General features: G+C 41.1%; 2 protein-coding genes across 2 annotated transcripts in view; one reads left to right on the forward strand and one right to left on the reverse strand.

Annotated features, from left to right (window-relative positions):
• Window positions 1–403: 403 nt before the first annotated feature.
• Window positions 404–2,749, reverse strand: LOC116067337 (nuclear factor 7, ovary-like). Its single transcript, XM_031323761.2, has 2 exons — window positions 2,441–2,749; window positions 404–2,048 (listed from the first exon to the last, which is right to left on the reverse strand). The coding sequence occupies exon 2, from the start codon at window positions 2,029–2,031 to the stop codon at window positions 640–642; it is 1,392 nt and encodes a 463-aa protein (XP_031179621.1). The 5' UTR covers window positions 2,032–2,048; window positions 2,441–2,749; the 3' UTR covers window positions 404–639.
• A 6,437-nt stretch (window positions 2,750–9,186) lies between these two features.
• Window positions 9,187–23,527, forward strand: part of LOC116067214 (protein kinase C-binding protein NELL1) — a 319,826-nt gene continuing 305,485 nt past the window's right edge. Inside the window, exons 1-2 of the mRNA XM_031323575.2 lie at window positions 9,187–9,372; window positions 9,922–10,050. Coding sequence (XP_031179435.1) covers window positions 9,324–9,372; window positions 9,922–10,050 — 178 coding nt within the window. The 5' untranslated portion in view covers window positions 9,187–9,323. The remainder of the gene's footprint in view (window positions 9,373–9,921; window positions 10,051–23,527) is intronic.

A 23,527-nucleotide genomic window follows, 5' to 3' on the forward strand; every position in this document is an offset into this window, starting at 1 on the left:
GCTGCCGGTCGCATCAGGCGGCTCTGTCCCTCTACTGTTTTTCAGAGACACAGTGTTGTCAGCCCCGGAGATGGACAATCTGTTGAGCCGTCTCCCGGTGTCCGCTGCTCGGCGGGGATCGTTGCAAATGGACCAACCGCTATGTTGTATCATAGCAACAGGTTGCGCTGGCGGATCATTTCTGAGTCAAATCCACTCCAGGGCAGGAGTGGGGAGGGGCAGAACGGAGCATGTGCAGACGCTTAACCCGATCTTACCCCGGTTAAGGTATATGTAGAGTCTTTTAACAACTCCTACATTAGGCCAATGAGGTGGGATGAAGGAAGAACTTGCTCTGACATGTGTTCTGGGCAGCCAATAAATGAATGTCCATACATTTAATATCTTTCAGTGCAGTGATCCATTTATTCCAACTTAGACGGCCTGCTCACCGTAGCACAGGTAATACAGTCCATTTCATCTTGTTTAGTTTCATTCATCTCCTTTTAAACACAAATCCAACAATATATCGACACGCCATGTTGACACAGTGAAAAGCTGTATGCTTTCAAACCCTGCAGACTGTATTTGGGGTTAGGAGGGTTAAGAAGTGAATAGTTGTTTAATATTATTATCACCATCCTAAAACTACAGACTCTATCAGACCTGTTGTTTTGTCACACAGACCTTCAGTGGTGATATATTCAGTGGGACTTCATCCACAGTGAATATGTATGGAAACATCTTCTCAGTGAAAGTGTGTGTGAAGGTGTGTATGTGTGTGTTGGTATCAGGATCAGAGAACGACAGCTTTCCTCCATTCCAGTCCAGAGTCACTCTGATCCTCTGGAGCTGCTTCTCAAATGGGAGAACAGTGTTTGGAGCTGGTGGAGACCACGCTGAGTATTTACCTCTAGAGAAATATATTGTCCATAATCCAGACCGTATGTCTCCCTTCCTCTGGACAGACTCTGCTAGCACCCCCAGTATCCAGTCTGCACTGTCTCCAACCTCGACATCCCAGCTGTGAGTCCCTGAGTTAAAGCCCTCAGAGCCCAGGACAGAGGCGAGAGAATCAAACCTCTCTGGATTATCAGGAAGCTGCTGATACTCTCCCCATCTCATACTGGTCAGATCTTCAGACAGGAAGAGGTTTGGATAAACAGTGTTTGGGTCCAGAATCAGAGGAGTGTAGGAGACCATCTCCTTCATTTTGTTCCAGATGTTGAAGCTCAGGTTGCCCAGGTGTTTGGCCTCGTCTATCAGAGCTCCTGAGAGCGGCTTTGGATCATCCAGCAGGGGGCGCTGCTGGACTCTTTCCACTGCAGCCTTGTAGTTGATCAAGAATGAGACGTCTTCAGCTCTCAGCTCCTCCTCTGTGGCTCTGACTGTGTCTGAAAGAGCTGCTATCTCTCTGCTCAGAGCCTCCGTCTTCTCCTTCATCCTCTGACTCTTCTGCGCCTCTTCCTCCCTCAGTGCAGCCATCCTGGCCTCCTCTTCCTCTTCTAGAAACTGGTGAAGCTTCTTAAACTGATCCTTAATCTGCATCTCTGTGCGTCGGGCCTGGACCTTTATGTCTTCTGCTGTTTGATCACACTTCACTTTAACTTGTTCAAAAACCTTTAACTTCTTCTTTAAGGGCTCCAGAGTTTCCTGAAGTTTCTTCTTGTTTTGTCGTGCAGCTTCATCAATGGGTCTGCTTATGTGGTTGGAGTGATTTTCTGAATCTCTGCAGATGAGACCCACTGGCGGCTGATGGTCCAGACAGAAGAGTTTGAGTTTCTCCGAGTGCAGACTGCAGAGAGCCTCTGAAGCTCTCTGATCTCTCTGCTGTAAGAAACTCTCACACAGCTTCTTTAACTCCAGATTACAAGGTGGTTCTGGCCTTGAAGATCTTCTCTTACAAACTGGACACTCATGTGTTGGTTTCTCTGTCCACCAGCTCTTCAGACAGTCTTTACAGAAGCTGTGGCTACATGACAGAACAACAGGATCTCCAAAGACTTCATGACAGACTGAACAGCAGAAATCCTCCTCTGACATGGAAGCCATTTTGTCTCTGAAAGCAGCTGAAAACAGCAGAAACGGCAGATGTTAAAACAGGCAGTCAGTTGTGTTTCCCTCGCACACGGGACAAGTTTGCCTTCAGGGCTGTCTGCCAAGAGAGGTTTATTTTAACCCAAACCACTATCTTTTCCTAAACTTAACTAAGCAGTTTTGTTGTCTAAACCGAACCGAAAGTGAGAAAGCCCAGAAGGCAAACGTCTCCCGTGTGCCCCTCCCTGCTGCATAAAGTTGCCTCAGTTACTTTAACTTTGGGTCTCAAAGTGTTTTTTCAGTCTGCAACAGATTACAGTTAAAGTATTTCACTTCTTCAGTACTTCAGTGCTCTTTCTGTAACTATCCTCCCTCAGTGGAAGTTACAGGAAGTTACAGTTTTGTAATAAAAGGTAAATCTTACCGTCTGTCTGTGGGTGCGTCTCTTCTCACTGACAACTCAACAGAAACAAACTGGTTTACCTGGTTTGTCTCAGATGACGTAATGTAAGGTGTGGAGTTTTCTCAGGCAGCTGATAAGTTTTATCTCAAAGGCAAAGTTCAGATGTTATGAAGTGTGGTTTTATGAGCTACTTCTCTGTAGTCGGAAGCTAAGCAATGTCCTGCTGCATATGGGGGCAGCAGCACATTTTAGGCTCCTAAAAACATTTATCAGTTTAATTGGACGCTATATTTACAATATTTTCGGCACTTTACCTTGCTGTCAGACATCCCTTTACGACAGGGAACTGAAGCTGTTATCTCTGCTCTCTTCAAAGCAGTGATGGACTTGGGATCAAAAAACGGCCCTGGCATTTACAACACAACGGCACTATTGTTGTCAATAACCTAGCTTGGAAATTAGTAAATCTTGAATGTTTGTGGCTGCATGCATAAAATAACTTATCAAAATAACCAAAAACAAATTATCAGTAGTGGCGTTTGACTAAATTCCAGATGGCCAGTCCGTCACTGGCCGGCATCATGAAGCTCTGTAGCGGCTTAAACAACTAAACTAGCAACTGCCGCTCGCCAGCCCGCGTCACGTGACCATCTGGCATCACGTGACCAGCCGGCGGTCTCCTAATGTTGTAGGATATCATACGTTTTTGTGTGCATACAACGGCCACAGACAGAACATGAGACATGGAAGCTTTTTGATTGGTCTAACCTACAACAGTACAAACTCTGTAACTAGAGACGTGGTTTTCTAGTTCCAGCAGCTGAAAGTAAGCTTTCTAATCACAGTTCCTCCTTATTCTGGTGGCACCCTAGGTGATGAATGCCATAATGCAAAGCTGTGTTGAGTTTTTTCCACAAGTTTGTAATTTGCTATGTCAGCACACATCAAACTGTATTGGTTACCAGAACTTTTAATATGCCTTGCATGCTGATTTAGAATGGCGGGTAAATTGTTGGCCTGTATGTTTGTGGTTCCTTGTTATGTCAGCAAAACCAAGATATCACAGAGTAGAGCTGTGTATTGGCAAGAATCTGGCGATACGATACGTATCACGATACATGGGTCACGATTCAATATATTGCAGTATATTTCAATACTGTGCATAAGGCGATATATTGGGATTTTTAGGAAGTATAATTTTCGAAAAACTAATATTTAAAAAAAGACATGATGTGCATAAAACTAAAATAAGTTTACTTTAGGTAAATAATTCAGTACACAGAAAATCAAACTGCCAGTTTGGGATTGTGGTTCACAGGTTCTTAGTGAGCTAATGTTTATATGCTAAAGTAGGCCAAAGTTCAGCCATAGCTACATTGTTAGCTTCTAGCAAAAAGTCAGGCACTGTTAGGCAAGGACACTAGTGGTGTGTCTCAGCATAGCCATCTAGTGGTAGGGGGTTTAAACACAACATAAACATGAACCACTGTCCTACATGAATATTTTTGCACGTAAACTAAAAAAAATAAATAAATTGATATTGTGTTTTTGAAAATCTATACAGTATTGCAAAATAAAATATCGGGATACTCAAGTTATCTTATAATCCCTATCACAGGGGGTATTAAGTTACTCTTTAAGATTTAAATTTCAAAGATGACACACAAGATATGTAAAATATTCTTAATTAGAGCAAATGCTGCAGTAAAGGAATTTGGCATCTTGGGCTGAAATAGTTATTTATTAGTTAACGTAGCATCATTTACACATATCTTCAATGCAGTGTTGTAACAGACTCAGATATTGTGTATGTGATTTTGTTTTTTATTTAATTTTAAAGCCATTACATAAGTGTTCAAAGAAGATGATAACAGCTCTGGATTAAAACTTGCTGCTTTTAAGACACACCAGATGTGTGAAGCGACACCAGTCAACAGTCTTTGCAGATGTTATGGGCTTTTCTGCCTATGAGAATTACTCATAACTATATTATATGAGACAGAATTGCATTGTTATGTTAGCTGATTTCTAGGTGTCCAACGTGTTCTCAAAGTAAGTTTGCTTTTCACTACATTCACGCATGGCCTGAATTTATACATAACTTTTTGAACATGGTTAAATTGGAAAAAAACTAGTGTTGCTAAGGATGAAGAATTTACTTCCCAAAAGGTTGCTATCAGGAGTTTAGGCAAGGCAAGGCAAGGCAGCTTTATTTGTATAGCACAGAATTGAAGCCAGGCCATCAGATCTGAAGGTAAACGTGTACCCATCACTTTGACACTGCACTGTGCTGCTCTTGTTTCCTAGAAATGTCAGAGCATATAAGGCAGGGGTATCAAACTCAGTTTCCCAGAGGGCCAGACTGGAAAATGAGAATCACATCAAGGGCCAGACATGTAGAGATTATTGACATGTGTTTATTTAAGAGAAAAAGTCAAATATTTTGACTGTATTATTGCATTTTTATATACTGTAGTCTTCTCACTTACATTTTGGGTCTCATAAAGCCCTAAAAAAGTTTGGCAAAAAAGTTCCTCAGCCAGCGTCAAATATGTTGAGTAAAGCGCCAAAAAAGTTTGAAAAAGGCCGAAAAAAAAGTGTCAATATTGTCTGAAAAAGTGACAAAAACATCAGAAATGACAAAAACATCGTAAAAAGCGCCAGAAACTTCAGAAGAAGTGGCAAAACATTGAGTAAAGCCTCCAAAACGTTAAAAAGTGCCTAAAGCATTGGAAAAAAAACGCATAAATCGCCGTAAACGGCGTCAAAAATGTCGAAAAAAGCATCAAAAATGTAAAAAAAAATAAATAAAAGCACCAAAAACTTTGGATTAAGTGACAAAAACTAGGTGGGCCTAAATTTAATGTGAACCTAAATTCGGGCCGGATCAAAACCTGTAAGGGGCCGGATTTGGCCCTCGGGCCTTGAGTTTGACACATGTGATATAAGGGCTTATTGCTTGTACTATTACTATAATAACAAACAGGATATTATCATGCTGACATGTCAGGTAACTACAAAACAAGGTAAGAATGAATATGATTGAACATAAAGATGTCCATCATGTAAAATAGAAGTACTGCTGAATGTCATTTATCTCATCAGGGACTGAGCCCTGTCTGGCCTCCTGTGGGTTTAATTGGACTCCTGTTCTGCTCAGAGAAACTCTAAACTTTGGCATCAATCTCCGCCAGGCAGCTAAGACCCATAGTGAATTAGCTTTCCAAGTGTTGTTTTTGAGGTCACTTCTGTTTGTGCGCAATTGGGTTTCTCACTCGCCTGTTTCCTGACAAGGGTCTGCTGGTTGCACCCCTCTGCTAACCTTACGGTGTGTAAATGCGGGACAATGGCGGGCATTATATGTTGACAAGCACAGATTGAAAACAGCTGGGCCATACTGCAATCTGGAGAATGGGACTAAATTATAGAGCTAATTCTGTTGACATCCATGTTGCTGCCAGTCCATGCTATCTCTGTCTCACTCTGTCTTTCCGTCTGACGGTTTGTCCACTTGAGATTTAGCACATCTCTGATGCAGAAACCATATGTGTCAACACTTGTCCAATCCGTACCTTAGTAGCCCATTTATTTGTCTGATCACAAGATGTCCTTGTCAGAAAAATATGATGATAGATAAAAAGGATTAATGTAGTAGTTTCTCAGTTGGGAATATTATCAAACTGAAGGTAGAGGGGTGAAATGGGCCGCATCAGTGAATTAAATGAATGAATATGAAATGACAGCTGAGAGAGGCACAGAAAGGAACACTTTTGAATTACGACAGGAACAAGATGACTGGACAGAAGTCATGGCAAAATCAGATGGGTTCAAGTCAATAGGAGAAACACCTTAAAGTGCCCATATTATGAAAAAAATCACTTTTTCTGGAATTTGGGGTGTTATTTGTGTCTCTGGTGCTTCCACATGCATACAAACTTGGAAAAAAAAAAACATCCATGCTGTTTTGAGTGAGATACGAGTTTCTGAATGTATCCTGTCTTCAGTCTCTCCTGTTTGTGTCAGCTAAAGACGGCAATATTAAGGTTCGTTGTACACTCTGTGCTGGTGGCGACAAAGTGCTATCTAGCTACAAAAATACTATGTCTAATTTGAAGAAACATTTGGAGTCGCCGCACAGTACAGTCAAACTACAGAGCAAGTCACGCCAGGTGGTGCAAAGCAGAGAGAAGAAGGTACCCCACCACCCAAACAACAAAAGCTGGACTTCGGTGCAAAACCAGTAAGTGGGGGAGAGTTGAAGAAGTTGGTCGAGCAGTATGTTGTAGAGGAAATGCTGCCCTTAAACACGGTTGACTCGCCTTCGTTTCGTGCCATAGTAAACAAGATCCCTACTAGGGGCCTACTGTCAATGCAGAGTTGCCTCACAGAACAGCTTTGCCACGGTTGTCATTTTTATGTTGAGGCGGCGGCGGGGTGTTGTCAGCAGCTGCTGAATGTAACTAATAAAGTAACTTGTAATCTAACTTAGTTACTTTTAAAATCAAGTAATCTGTAAAGTAACTAAATTACTTTTAAAATCAAGTAATCTGTAAAGTAACTAAGTTACTTTTTCAAAGTAACTGTGGCAACACTGGTCTCCGGGTGAGCTGGTCAAAATCGACAGGGCCGTCTACGTCATTGGCCGAAACATTTGGTGTGTACTAACCACTTTAGCTAATACCACATCAGCTAGCCGTTTCTCCAACTTCGGTCAGTACAAGGCAGGATTAGATGGGAGACTTCTTCTAAACGAGGGCACACTTCCAACTTTGCGTTGAATACCTACAGACGAGGGACATGTAAGTAGTTCTATACAATTTCTTTTGTAGATTAGGGTGAACTTGTATGTGTTGTAGCAGTGTTTTGCCATTGAGAACGAGGTGGCTAACCGCTAGCAGTGTTAGCTTCTAGCTAGTAGCCCAGTACCTAGCTACTGCGCAGTAGCTAGATACTGCGCAGTAGCTAGGTATGTGCGACTTCCAATAAAGATGGGATAGTGTGATGCCTCACTCTGTAGCTAAAACAGAGAGCTCAACACTCAGGGTGAAAAGAGGAGCTGCAGCAATGTGCAGTACAACAAAAATATGGTGTTTTTTGAAAATTAAACCATGTAAACCTATTCTGGTAAAATCTCAAAATACAATTCTGAACCTGAAAATGAGCATAATATCTAAATGTGTTGGACACAGGAAAGAAAAGACAAATAAAAAGTAGTCCGGACTGAATTATTATTCTAGGTCTAGGTTAGAACTGTGCTAAATCATATTGCAAAGTAAAGGCTTTATTAGATGTCCAGATTACAAAAAACATTGTTAACACTACCAGCATTAAATTACAAGTTTTGAATTGAAAGCAGGTGAAAGCATGTTTATTTATAGTCACTGATATCATGCTGACATATATGTAACACTTCACTTTTCAACCAAATTTAGCCCAGTTTTAACATAGATGTGTAGATGTCTTTTGACTTACAAATGACCAAATCAGAAATACTTGTAGGTATGTGGGGAGAGAAATATTGTCAATAAAATCCTTATTCATTTCATTTAACTGTTTGTTTTTTCTTTATTTCCCTTGGCTTGGTATGGCTGGAAACAGGAGCCAATTACATACAGTAATATGTTGTGCTTCAGTAGCTAATCCCACCAAAGATCTTAATGTTTATGAAGAGACAGAAAGTGCAAATGAACTAGACAACTCAATTTTGAGAAGCTTTATTGCTTCTTTTTTACTTATTAAAAGCCTGAAAGGCAGGTATTGTGTTGCCTCGCTGCATGCCCAAAAACAATTCAAATCCCCCTTACCTCCCTTTTCCTCCTCACTGCTCTGCAACCTGTAATTTCAAATGATGTGTTTTTTTCCCCTTCAAGATTTTTAGGTTCTGGATCAGTGGTTGCAGAATGCTGCTATTGTTTACAGCTTAATTTAAGAGCACGGGACAGTGACCTGCATCCCAATGCAGACAATAACACCAGCCATGGTGTAGAACACACTTGTAACTGCCATAGTCCCTAAGCAAACACTGCCATTCTCTACCTCACCAGTTTGTGTTGATGCAGGTAACCCAGACAAACTGACACTGTACACAAATTAGAGGCAGGCAGGAGAGGGGTATGATTAATGGTTCTCAATAAGGACAGGCCCCAGAGGAGATAGGACTGGAGTAGCAGTGCTTATAAATCCCAGGGATTCTCTAAGGCAAGGAGGAGGTGGGAGCAAGAGGAGAGGTCGATTTAGGAGCTGGTGACAGGGAGGGGGGAGGATGTTTATGAAGCAAAGAAGAGATGCAGGACTCTTTTTCTTGGTGTCTGTGCTATCTATATTACTCACACAGAGCCAACATATATTCTGCAGGCTACAGTATATCCATACAGTCATTAAAATCTGTTCTACTTTGGCAGGTGCAGTGTTGTAAATTTGTCCCGTGAGACTGGACATTCTTTGAATAATCTCTACTGTGGCAAGTGAGAGTAGCCTATGTATCTATTACAGAGAATTCCCATATCCTCCACTCACCGACTTTCCTTTAAAAAAAAGCCTTTTTCTCACCTCCGAAATTGGAAGTTTCTGTAGTCTGAACGGGGGGAACTTTACAGATTGATGGTTGAAAAATATTCTCAAATGTTCCACCTGCAGTCCAGTTTAAAATATGTCCTGAATAAACGCGGACATACGTCACCGTAGATGCCACGCAGTAGCTGAGTGGACGCATTCAAACACTATAAACCGATGTGGTTTTGCAGTGAGGGAACCCCTGCTCTTGTGATGTGGACCGTTCCTCCGTTCCTCCACATCCAGGCGAGGTGAGAGCGGCGCACAGCGCCAGACGGACCAGAGCGGGATTAGTGTGGATACACAGCGGAGCGCACGGCTGAGGACTCTGTACAGCGCAACTCCAACACAAATGGATATTTACGTGACTTTGTTATCCCTCTTCTTTTTTACCAAACCAGGTAGGTACAAGCCGCGCGGCACTCTGTGCTCGCGATGAGGAATTCTGTTGCAAATGACATGCGCTTCTTTTTAACGTCTTTTTACGCTTTCTCAGTTTGCACCTTGCGTGTGAGTGTGTCAGATTTGTTTGGTCTGTGGACTGCAGTGTATTGGTTTTTTGTTTGTTTTTGTTTTTACTCACCTGCAGTTTGTTGAGTTAATATTTTAAATACCCAGCGTGCAGATAAGGTAAAAGAGGTGACACCGTTTACTTTGGCGTGTGCGCGCAGTGCCCTCCTGCCCGTGGAGAACACAGGTGGTGGCTGCGGGCAGATACAGTGTTAGTGGGCTGCATTAGCAATACCCTGCGTGTAAATGCAGCGTATTGCCCACCCCCCGCAGCCATTCATTTTAAACATTGGAATGCACATAAGCAGTGGCCATGTCTGTTTAAAAAAAAAAAAAAAAATGAATGAACTAGGATTTGAGTTACTCGGTCAGGTTTAATCCTCTCAGCAGGCTGTTAATACACCGCTTCACATCCTCTAACCTTGATTTATCTTCCACAGCTTTGGCTTTCGGATCAGATCAAGACTACCAGATTGATATCATCAATGAACTTGACCTGGCAAATGCCACCTATGGAATTACCCAAGTGGCGGGGCTTCACAACAGCAGCAAAGCCTTCCTTTTTCGAGGTAATGCACGCACGCTGACAATTTCGTCCTCATTAGTCGCGCTGCTTAAGTTCAGAAATGTCTTTGTCTTCTGTGTCGTGGCTGCACGCACACACACACACACACACACACACACACACACACACACACACACACACACACACACGCACGCCCTTTGTTTCATTAGTTAGTGTGAGCAAAGCCACACCTTTTGGTGTCACAGTATTAGCCGGGACGCTGAGGAGGAACACTCCGGGGAGACTCCTCTCATAATTACTCCACATTTCATTTGTCCCAGGCAGCAGATGCTCGGGCTCTTTCTGAACACTCTTGAGCGCTCTGCCTGTGTAGGACTTAGAATACATACAACGTGTCGACTGTTTCCAATGGCATTCAGTGTTGCGTAATCCCAACAACTGGTGGTTAATGGATCATCAAGTGTGAGGACCCTGAAGGGCACATGTGCATGTGGCTGGTTAAAGAACCTCAAAGAAAAAGGAAAAACAATATCTTGTATTATAATAATCGATACATGTCAAAGCCATAAGTCCTAATAGGAAGATAACAGTGACATAAGGTTAGCTCTGTTGAGGGTGAGGTGCGTTACCAGTGTCAGAAGATAACTTTTGCTTTGCTCCCCTGATTCTCTGCACTCTGAAAAGGACTCACACTCTTTGGTGGAACTTGTTCAGTCTGCCTGTAGTGCCTTCCCCTTTAAGCAGAGCCTGAATTGTTGGAGAGTAACGTTAGAAGTAGAAAGAGAAAAGAATAGGATACAGTCAGAGAAGAAAGAGAGACATCTGGGTGACTGTTTGAGAGAGAGACCTGGATTTTTTTTTTTGTAGTGATCAGTTGTTTTCTGCTTGGCTGCAGCTTCAGAAACACTGCCAGGAAAATTCTATTATCATATATTGAAACTTACTTTTATTAATGTAGATGTTTAATGTCACTTTAAATAGCTCGATATTCAGAGGTAGAGCTGGGCAATGTATCGATATTATATCGATATCGTGATATGAGACTAGATATCGTCTTAGATTTTGGATATTGTAATATGGCATAAGTGTTGTCTTTTCCTGGTTTTAAAGGCTGCATTACAGTAAAGTTATGTCATTTTCTGAACTTACCAGACTGTTGTAACTGTTCTATTATTTGCCTTTACCCACTTAGTCATTATATCCATTACTGATGATTATTTATCAAAAATCTCATTGTGTGAATATTTTGTGAAGGACCAATAGGCAATACTACAATATCGTGGCGGTATCGATATTGAGATATTTGGTCAAAAATAATATATTTGATTTTCTCCATATCGCCCAACCCTATTCAGAGGCCATATGTATGAGATTCATGTTACGTTCTCATTGGAGAGCTTTATTATCATACATGGCCTGATGCTGTTCCAGCCTGGACGGAAATGCAATGCTGACAAACACTGAGTCTTTTTTACTTTTCCTGGCATGAAAATATTCAAATTCAAAGATACTGGCACAAACACCAGCAGCTTGAATCCCAAATAAGCAGCGCTGGGTGTTGAATGTCGGCAGAGTGGTAGTGTTGTGTATTATGTGTGCATGTGGTTTTATTTTCTAGAGTGCTTGGCTCGATGTGCCATTGGCTCTGTATGAATGAAGGCAGGGCAACTTGGCCGACTCTACTGAGGTGAAGTTGTCCAAGATTCAGTGCTGGAGGCCATACGGGATACACAACCTCACTTTTTACTTGATAGACACACACACACACACACACACACACACACACACACACACACACACACACACACACACTCCTACGCCAAGCTGCTCTCCCTACAGTTTCAGGCTCCCAGGGTCGAGGTGCAGCAGCCAGATAGTGTGGGGAACAGTAGGCTAATACATTAGGGAAAACTGGACCTGTGAGTGTTGGAGAGGATGCCTGTGTTGTGACCTATTTAACACTTCTTCCACCCTTTCACTGCTTTAATGGCCCTGTTTAATGGCTGCCAAAAGTGGCAGCAACTACCAGGTTCTTTTAAAAAGTAGAGAAGTTGATGTTCTAATAGGTAACAACAAACAGTCCACGATTCCCCGTCTAGTAGAAGCTGCGCTGGAGCCTCTGTGGCTGATTGGGTCAGTGATTATTCAAGATGATTTATGTATGCAATCATGTGGTGCATGTGGACCTCAATATCATATTTCATCTGTTTGATCGCATAAGTTGTGGTGGAGCATATTGTAATGCTGGTCAAATGGCTTGGAAAAAATGGCAATGTGGTGTTCCAATTAGTGTCGATGGCACTGAGGGAGAAAGAGAGGACTCTGGCAGTGTGTTTGGCTGGACACTGGGACCAGTCCCTCCAGTCTCCCAGTAACAGCCAGTGATTTACAAACAACAGATGGTTTGCTTTAGAAAATACATTTCAGCCTCTCTTCACTTACGTTTTCACCAGAATAATGCACCAGTGCACTCAATGAAGGCCAGTTTAGGAAAGACCGACGAGGGCAGCTGCTACTAAAAGGTCCTTATGTGGATGTGTGATCCAACCTGAAAAAGAGAGAAAAATGCTAATATTCTCCCACAGTGTACTTATAGCGGGGAACAAAGCTCAGATGATTGCTAATATACTGTATCTGTTATATAGTGTGTACTTCTCATTGACAGGATTGCTTTACATTGCAGGAACTTCTGTGATGTATTGAATACAGTTTAGTTCCTTCAAAAGGGGGCTGACCTAGTTTCTCATCCTACATTGGAACCCAGATTCTCAACCTCATTACTCAGACCCCCGTCTGTCCCAATGTTAGGGCTGGGCATCGTTCAAAATCTTTCGATCCGGTGCCAATTTCGATACCTCAGTTTCGATGCCGGTTCCTTAACGATACTTTTTTCGATACCATATGTTTTAAAGCAGCCATATTATGCTCATTTTCAGGTTCATAATTGTATTTTAAGGTTGTACCAGAATAGGTTTACATGGTTTAATTTTCAAAAAACACCATATTTTTGTTGTACTGCAGTGCTCTCTCTCACTGCTGCAGATCCTCTTTTCAGCTGGTCTCTGTTTTAGCTACAGAGTGAGACCTCTTTTCTTCTTCTTCTTCTTCTTCTTCTTCTTCTTCTTCTTCTGTACTATCTTTGATTGCACTGCACATGCCCAGTAGCTCAGATGTAGATCATGTCAGCTAGCTAGCTCCATAGACAGTAAAAGAAAGGCTGTTTCTACAACTTTGGTCAGTTACAAGGCAGGATTAGCTGGGAGACTTCTAAATGAGGGCGCACATGTAAGTAGTTCTTTTGTAGATTATGGTGAACTTGTGTGTGTTGTAGCAGTGCTTTGCTATTGAGAACGAGGTAGCATGCTAGCGTTAGCATGCTAGCGTTAGCATGCTAGCGTTAGCCATAGCGTTAGCATGCTAACGCTACGAGCTAATGGTTGCGGTTAGCCTGCTCGTTTCGGCTTGTGACGTCACAAGCCGTGCCGATTTTGACCAGCTCACCCAGAGACTGAAGGCAGGACACATTCAGAAACCGTATCTCACTCTAAACAGCATGGGTGGATTTTTTTTTGTATGTGTGTGGAAGCACCAGAGACACAACATAACACCCCAAATCCCAGAAAAAGTGATTTTTTCATAATATGGGCACTTTAAAATCCATTTCAACATCAACAAAAATACATTAAACACAAAACTTTTATTTTCCACCTTAATTGTGAATCAAAAAAGGTTATACAAATAAAAAAATTCTGCTCTACCCAATGTTGTTGATTTAGATTTAAAATTCTTTTAATGGTGATTATCAGTTTGTATTTTCGTATCCCACTGTGGTTACATGCTGGGTCTGTTAATCTGTAAATTTGGTCCACAGTAAAATATCTCAACTTCAGACAGATGCAGGGGCTTCGATTGGACAGGGCTTTCCTCATCAGACTGCTAAAAGGGTGCTCAGTTTTTGTAAATATAACATTTTATACCTGTACAACTATTGGTTTGATTACCATTAAATTTGGTGCAGACATCCTAGTTACTAGAGAAGGGACTCTCTGACAGCTGTATGTGCAGCTTAAAGCATTAAGCCTAACAGCGTATGTACATAACAAGGTAAGGCTAAGGATCCACCTGGGTCCTAATATCTGAGACCTAGTCTATATCGACGACGTTTCATTTCCAGGATTGTTCAGGTGCCGCCGGAAATTCCACCGGATGTCCCTCATTTCAGCCGGATGTCTGTCACCTTCCGCTTTCTTTGTGTTGGCATTCATAACTCCGGTGGATTTATGAGGACTATGGTTAACTGCTCCTTAGATCTCTGCAGGGTAAATCCAGACAGCTAGCTAGACTATCTGTCCAATCTGAGTTTGCGGTTGCATGACTAAAACAACTTTTGAACGTACACATGTTTCACCAAAACAAGTTCCTTCCCGAGGATATTTTGCAGAGGCACCATTGCTCCGTCATTTTTCTGCCATCCCGGAATGTTGTGTGGACTAGCCAGACCTTCCTCTGCAGCGCTGTGGAGGAAGATCTGTCAATGCGAGACTATCCCAGACCTGACTCAGGAGCTCAGTTGGGCTGTGTCAAAATTATATTCAGTCTAACTCAGTCAGGTAGGGCCCCCGTGTATTGGTTTTGGGTTTGTGTGTCAATATCGTATGTCTAATACTGCAGTGGATCCAACCAGACTCACGAGTTGCCATCAGCTCTAATCATGAGCCAGGTCCTATTCATCACATGAGAAAAGTGTGTTTTTGAGGCAAGACCAGGAGTGTGAAATGTATGGAAAAATGACATCTATTGCTACTACTTTCTGTGATTGCTCGTTAATTGGTACCACATCATGCTGCTGCCAGTTTTTGGTGTTAATTTGGGTGTGTTCAGTTGACCTCATTTTGAATAGTGTCTAATTATCCTGTGGTCTGTTTGAACAGAGTCTGACTGTCCTTGGATTCCTTTTGAATTGGGCCTGTTATTTGAAAATGTATTTATATACATCATATTTGGGTAGGTTTCTCATTGGTCTGTTTCGGAGCCACCTTGAACAAAACCTTTTGAGCAACCAAATCTGACTATGTAGAGCTGAGCTAGACTAGCTGAGTCTGAGATGTCCTAAAGTATCCACTGTACAGAGGATAACGCCCTTTTGATTTAGGTAACAACATGACCTTTCCCTTAATGCCAAACTTTACATTTTTTGGCACCACTGTATGAAGATAAAGATCTTCTTTTCTCATCTATCCAGTGATTTTATTTTCCAGTGTGTCATGGGCATTACAGCCTCACAGCACCACTATGGCTGTAAATACCTTTACAAAAAATACTGACATGCAGCAAAGGGCCGCAGGTCGGTTTCGAACCCGGGCCGCTGCAGGACTCAGCCTACATGGGGTGAATGCCCTTACTGGGTGAGCTAGAGGCCGCCCCCTGAATGATATTTTACTGACGTGACTATAAAGGAGATTGATATAGTAACAGCCAGTTGTGTTTAAAGTTGCTGAATTGTAAGCTGAATGAAATTTGGTTTGACTATTTTTTTACTTGACCAGAGTCAAAGTAATTAGTATTCAAGCAATATTCCCTCATTTAGTTTATACCTTATTTTAATGTGAGATTGTTCCTAGCTTTATGACATTACAGCATTCTAACAATTTAAAACATTTTTTTTCAAGATTTTTCCAATTAGAACCAAAAGGACCTCAAAGTCTATTATAATAGTTTATTATTTACTAGTTATTTGAATTCTCTGAACACGGTTACGATGAAAAGATTGCCAAACATGCACATATGTAGTAGGGATGCAGGCAGTGGTTAACCGATTTCACTATTAACCGTGACATTTTAAAGCGCGGTTAACTAATCATAAAAGCTCCGCTACGAGTGTTAACTGACTGCACGTTATGTGTAGCAGTGTACGCAGTTCTTATTAAACCTCCTTGACAACATAAACGCTCATGTGCGCACACGCGCTACACACATGAAATCAGACGCCAGTCACCGTGAGTATTGACTGTCAGAGTGATGTACAACGGCGTCCCATGGTGGGATAACTTACTGCTGCAATTTTTTAGCATTACATCAAGTAAGAAAACGCAGAGCCAGCCCCTCACCTCACGACAGCTGCAGCTGCAATGGGGAATTCAACCCAAGTTGGTAAGCTTGCTAGCGACTTTGTTTGTTAACGTTGTTAAGTGTTTGTTAGCTTGTTAATATTACCAGTTAGCTACATTTAGCCTGTTTAATGTTAATGGTAACGTTACAGTTAACAGCTAATGAGTCAGAATCATAGACTGTTAATATTAATGGACAAAGCATCCGGTTCGGCGAAGTGCTGCAAATGCGGAAGTGCCTTAAACCTGCATTCTATCTGAATTCCAGCAGGGGGCGACACGTGCGGTTGGAAAAGGAGGTTGGTTTCTGTAGAAGTCTATGAGAAAGTGACCCACTTCTCACTTGATTTATTACCTCAGTAAATATTTTCATAATGAGTTTATGGTCTCAATCGCTAGTTTTAAGTCTTCTGCAATACAGAATGATGTTCATTTTTTGAATTATGGTCTCATTGATTTTAAAATCAGTGATAAAGCAGGGGGTGTTTTAGGGCGTGGCTATGATGTAGGGCTGCCACCTCTTAGTCGATTAGTCGACTAATCGGTCGTTTTGGTCGACTAAGATTTCTCATTTTTTATGCTTATTCATGCTTAATTACTCATTTCCAAGAAACTTATGAGCACATTTCTGGTAAGCACAAGATTTAAAGTGGTGCTTTTGCAGGATTAATTGTGGAGAAACTCAGTTTTACAGATGGTTCATTAACTACATTTATATTGTGCTTTTCTAGTCTTAATCACCTCTCAAAGAGCACAGCTCTGTCGATTACATCAACTAATCGATTAATCGACAAAATCATATAAGTGTTAGTCGACTAAGAATTTCTTTAGTCGAGGACAGCCCTACTATGATGTGATTGCCAGTGAAAGTGTGTAACGTAACGTGGCTCCTCCCTCACTCTTCCCTCTCGTCTAAAATCATCACAACCGCAACCAGGATGGCTGCGCCCTTAACGGCAAACTACTCATAGCAGATCTCCACAAACCAATGGGTGACGTCACACATGCTCTGTCCATTAATATTAACAGTCTATGGTCAGAAGCCGACGTTTGCATTTACAGTAAGCGAGCTGACGATAGCATTACGTTCGTACGAGTCAAAACTCCGCAACAACTCAATAATGTCACTGACGTTACCACTTAATGTTACTTACTCCTCTTCATCCCCTATGGGACATAAGGCTGCAAAGACATCTCTCCATCACATTTATTCCCTGGCAACATGCTGTGAATCTCCCTGTGACAGGTGCATCTTGTCTAGCAGCTCCTCCAACTTTTAGACACACCAGCTAGCAGGGCCGTTTCTAGCCCAAATGGGCCAACTTCTTAAGGACAGCACTGTTGTTGCCAACTTGGCCTTTTGTTTGCGACTGATTCACCTCTGGTCTCTAATCTTTTCAGATTAATTTAAATAAAAAGGTTAATGATTGATCATATAATCATTTTCAAAACATTCAAAACTGTTACTGTGTTATTTCTGTTTCAAAAGGCAGCAATACATAACACATTTAAATCTAGAGTGTTCATTTGATTTCATACATTAGTAGTGAAATTAATGAATGCATAATAATTGTGAAACCGGGATTATTCTTCAGACTATAATCGTACCAACAAAATCTATAATCGTTGCATCCCTAATATGTAGGAGACCCAGCTATCTGTGAACCTGTCTGGTCAGTATAGATCCTTCTGTTCTTTATTGACTCTCTTACTCAAAATCATTAATGTTAAACAGTTAAATGGTAACAAGAAATGCAGCCTTGATCCTGATATCCCTGAGATCTATAAACCTGCCTCCTATCGGCCTTTAAGGCCAATTATCCTTAACATATAACAACTCTGCGGTCTGGTTTTAGGACTGAAATGGTCCTTAATTAATGTTTAATCGACCCTCCTGTCGATTCCAATCAAAGCCTTTTTTTTCAACCTCATTTAAAGCAGAAATTCTCACTAAACACCTCACTACTGTCCAATAAAGAGCTAAAGCTGATGCACAGTGCATTTCTGGGTCCACTTTTGTATTTGTTATTACGTGAATAACGCCAAATGAAGCATGTTAAGCGTACATCATTTGTTTCCTTTACATACAAAAAGCATTGAAAGCATGAGCTTCATTCTGTCAAAAGCTATTCCAGGAAATCTAGGAAGTCATTCACTGATGTAGCCTGGGCAATTTAGAGGGAAAGTGTAAATTTAAACTGTACACAACATTGCTTTCTTGTGATGCCACTCTTACATCTGTCCTTTTTAATATAAAGCAACAGCCAGGAGAAAATCTCACTATAATTAACACATTATATTGTGTTAGTTTAATCTGTACAACCACTGAAGTGTAAAAACAAGTTGCTTTTTTACAGGCACCATGTGTTAACCAGGGCTTGTTGTTTTCACAGTTAGGTTTTTGTACTGAAACCAGACATAAAATGTTAATTAGTGAGTTTTAGAGTTGTTAATTTTTTTAAACAAGATTCTGGTGTCAAGCTTATTATCTAACTCTCAGCATGAAAGGGAACAAGTGTATTTCCCAAAATGACAAACAAGTCTTTCAATCTTGTAATTCCTGCAATGCATACTTTACATGTTGTTGACAATGAAATTGTAGTTGAAATAATTGATATATTGTTTCCATACAGACATTCTGTCTTAAATTACAGTATGCTGCATTTCTACGTGGGTGGGACTCCTGCAGTATGTTGTACTGTGAGCAACAGTTATCAGAGCCTATGTGGCAGCACGGAGTTTTTCATCAGTGTTGGCACTGAAAGAAGACATTGCTTACCTTGATGGCGTGTCAGGGGTATGAGGTTTGTCCAAACTGCAACTTGTATCAAACACCAGTCAGGGGAAGTTCGCTGCCCTTTGTGAATAGGTCTGCAAATCCTGCTTCACCAGTTAAACAGAATTTACGAAACTACTGAAAGCTGAATTTAACCTTTTTAGAAATGGTGTCTTCTCTGGCAAATTCGGACTTGTGCTAAAGCTTGCCAGTGTTTCCCACAGAATTAGATTCTACTTGCGGTGGTAGCTGACCCGGGGGTGCGGGGTCCACGCGCAGAAAGAGATGCAGAATTCTTATATAAATTGTACTGCAGATATTTTTTGGCAACTTTGTATAACAGCTTAAATAGACAATCTGCCCACAGTCCTATCCTCAAGGCAATAAGGGTGCATTGGCAGTTACAGCACATAATGTAATCTTTCAACAAACAAAAACGGCCAGATGCTGTTCACCTCTTTGTGACCTTCTGCATGCAAGACAAAAAAACAGCAACTTAAATGTTACAGTATATGTTGTTAACTTGTTGAACACTTGGACATGAACAAAATTGAAAACAAAATGTTTGCAACTTACCCAATTACCCTAGTGGGGATTGTTTTGTGTCTCTTACACATAAGTCGATATTGACTAGCAGGTAATGTTAACGTTACAGCATGGTAACCTCGACAACGCAGCTGATAACGTGCTAATGTTATATCCTTACTAGCTAACGTTAGGCGTCTTACATTACTAATAACATGCTAATAACTTCTTTGAATTTCTACGAGATTAAAAGCGTGTTAAGAACATTAAATTGAATGCATCTGTGTTGGAGAAATTGTTCTGAGGTGTTCATAATACCAAGGATTTTCCTGGGGGGAGGGGGGTCTGTCTCTGTCACTGTCTCTGTCTCTTTTGAGCGTCAAAATCTTCAATTTTTTAAATTTTGAATCGCATCTGACAACAAAGTCCAGTTCATTTGATTAGTATGAACAGGGCATAACCGTAACTGCTATTACTGTTGTATCTAATTTGTACAATAATACAATAGTGTTATGAATACAAAACATTATGAAGTGTAGTATTTTCTATTTTGAAATATTGATAAATAAATTGTCAGTGATGTTGAATATCCTATAGGCCTACAGTAGTGTAACCTAAGACTGGTTCCTGAATTTTTTAATTCACAGGGCTGCCATTAGTTAAACTATAGTCTGGCTCAACGGATGTACATTTCTGGGATAAAGCCTGACATGTCCCTCCGCTCTTGCTATCTACGCTATATGGGCTTATGGCTGTCCAGGATGATTTTGATTGGTTTAAAGAAATACAAACAAGCCAGAGAGTTTTTTCCAATATCCCAGAATAGATAGGCTGTGTGGAGATGATCCTATGACCTGGATGAATATCTGGAAAGTCGGAACACAATTACTTTAACTCTCCTCAGCTTACAATGCAAACTGGTGATTGTACAGCTACATTGTAGATTTTAGTCAAAATTTAAAGACAGGAAATTCCAAAGCAATTCAGATTTCCCGTTACGCCACACAGATCTTTTCTGTATCAGTTCATAAGTGGCGGCAGCTGCCTCTTCTGTTGGGCTGCTGTAAAACACTTATTGTTGGAAGGAAAAATATATATTGTGTAAGCTACAATCAGTGTGTTAAGAACAGCAAAATTGCAGACTCTGAAATCACTCAATTTCTGCAGTTGCTCACAGTTGAAAAGAGAATTTCTTCTCAAACAAGGTGCCCACAGTGTAGCGAGCACTCTATTAGCAGCAGAAAACAGACAGTAACCAGCTGCTGTCTTACCACTCTGCCTTCCAAAAGCCTGGCCAAAACTACAGGAGGTAGACAAAATAATGAGAACACTCAACAGTGAATTTCAATGGCCAAAGATGAGTTACATCAGGGTGATTCTATTTGTCACATAAAAAATATACGTTTTTGACTGTACCTGCCCCATGTTGTTTTCGCTTTGATTTACCTATTTCATTGTGGATTTTTAATACTGGCCTGGCGCTCCTGGCCAATCAGCTGGCCAGGCCACCGGCAATTCAACCAGATGGACAGTCGGGGCCTGCTGTTGAGTATTTACTGCAGCATGATGGTGTATGTGGGATTAAGTAAAAATATACTACAGTGTGTGTATGTTCATGTTAATGAAAAAAGCATGTCACCCAGTGAAAGTTTGTGGCTCATTGATTTGTTTTTAATAGTTTTTGGACAAAATATTTTGGAGCAATTGTAATAATAAAAACTCCCTGAAGTTTTTAAGCCTGAATTGAGGCGGGCAAGGCGATTACTGCTGATGACAATGATTACTGTCTTTGAATACACTAAATAGAAAAGCTTCTACTTATCTGTAATGGTGTATGTTTTTGTCTCTGTCATCTCCCAACCGTCAGGGAATGTGTAGTTCCTAACTCTAATCTGATACCTCACCAGATGCTGTGTCTTTTGAAAAGCTCACTGTGTCTGGCTTTCTTGCATTACAGGGCCATTTTCCCACAAGTTTAATCTAATAATTCAATATTATTTGACTTATCAATTCTACATGTAAATACTGAATCAACAGGTTATTGATTTAAAAAACACAGATACACAGACAATCTGTGTATCTGTTAGCTTGATGTCTCAAGATCTGATTCCGATTCTCCACTGGGCGCGTCTGTGCTGCGTTCCGGCTGCGCCGCTGTTTTGTTCTGTCCTCTGCCACGTGCCATACCACACCGGGCGCGTCTCAGAAGCGGAGCGTCTTGCTGCCCGACTCACAGATTATATTAACTCTACAAGTTCTTTACAGAACAATCAGGTGTTTATTAAGCTAGTATCTACCTTCCCCTCCAGGCACTCCTGCAATTAAACTCCATGCCTTCTCTATTCTGTTGTCCTGATAAAAAAAAGATCTGTGATGTAGTATTATGTTTTTCAACCTCCAAGATGAATTGTTTTGTTGTTTTTCTTATGTGGCAGTCATGCAACACACGAGGAAGAAGTTAATTCCCTGCACAGTTTGATTCACGGGTACAGAATAGCTTTGTTTTCTTTTTTATGCACTGTTGAGACTGTTTTAATACAACAATGACACTTGAGCTGACCAGCCTGATTGACATTGGGGTCCTGTATCTGCACTGGATGTGATCCTCACTCCTCTTTGTGGAGCAGAGTAGTAAACAACTCTGTGCTTCTGTGTATTGGGGCATTTAAAAGACTGTGATTGGCTCTCGGCGGCTTGTTGCTCGCATTGCGTCAGCTCACATTTGCATAAAGTTGTGCTTTTCTCAACTTTCCCCTGCAGTGTTGCTAGGTGCCTTTTTAACATCTCTGTAACTCAACAGCTGGCGTCAGGCTGCAGCGGCGGATAGAGCAGCCTATCACTGTCCTCGTAAGACCAATTTTAAACCGTGTTAAAAATAAAAACAAAACCAGGATTAAAGTGATTTATCAAAAGTAAAGCTAACTGATGGTCAAACTGTAATATCCTTAACTTACTCAGGTCTCTATGTTGAGGAACATCAATGAGATATAACTTATAAAATATTCCATGTAAAGGAACACTTGTGGAACCTGCAGCTCCAGCACCTTTTATTATAAAGGAATGCTAAAGTATTTGATATAATAGCCACTTGTGTAGAACCATTTAAGCAATGTTGCAATCCAAATGTCTTCATATAACAGGTTTAAAGGAAAAAGTTTTTGTATCACCTATATGAAAAGATTTCTTTCGTTTCTTGACGGCTAATCAAAAGACAAATGCCTTGGACTAAAATGTTTGGCCTTTGTCTTTTTACTACTGTATTGCAGATTTACCCTCGGGGTAACCTAAGAGGGTACAAAGTTAACAACATGGCCAGATAAATCCATGTTTCACTGCAGGTTTCCTTTCTTCTGAGTATATCAGCACTATGCATGTTGCTCCTGTTTTAGAAAGTCAAAATATGCCAGTCTTTGATATGCTCCAGTGAAATGTTATCATGTTTGTGTCAGGCGATTGGGCAGGCAGAAGGTTTGGCTCCACTCGAACAGATCTGTCTGTTCTCTCACGGTGGAGATGAGACTAAGCTGCATGTAACGAAATTGGAAAGGAAAATGGCAAAATAAAGAGTTGAATTTAGCTCAGAATGGCAGTTGCTGCAGAGAAATTAGACAGTAGGTGGTTTGAGAGGGAGAAATGGGTGATGACACATTTTAGAAATCTTGATAAACACAAATGATGCTACAATGTGACTTAAACAAGTATTCTATTTTCATAGCAGGTTGCACCATTCCTGAAGGTTTGGGGTGAATTGGGTAGAAACTGAGAGGTTTCAGTGAGGTCTCATTCTCTCCTGCATCCATTTTGTTGCTATTTATACCTCCCCTCTGACTGCAGAGCAGAGTTGGGTTGCATATATCGCAGATGTTACAGAGAAAGCCCCATGCAGGCAGGCCTGAGAGGCTGTGGGCAGTTCACAAGCTGCGAGCTAAGCCAGGCTACGAAAGTCTACTGCGCACAGTCACAGCCGCTGAATCTAAAAGAGGCTATCAAACCTTTCATCTTTTATGTATGAGCTTCCTGGCTGTCCTACTGCTGGAGGAGGCGAGACACTGGTCCCACCTCACAGGAACCTCGGTGGAATTATTCCAGCTGAATTATTCATAGTACATGAG

Source organism: Sander lucioperca, chromosome 3, assembly GCF_008315115.2.
Source record: "Sander lucioperca isolate FBNREF2018 chromosome 3, SLUC_FBN_1.2, whole genome shotgun sequence".
Lineage (NCBI taxonomy): Eukaryota > Metazoa > Chordata > Actinopteri > Perciformes > Percidae > Sander > Sander lucioperca.

What these genes read in the sequence shown, in the direction of transcription:
- LOC116067337 (XM_031323761.2), bottom strand. Translation starts at nt 2,031, where the DNA reads ATGGCTTCCATGTCAGAGGAGGATTTCTGCTGTTCAGTCTGTCATGAA.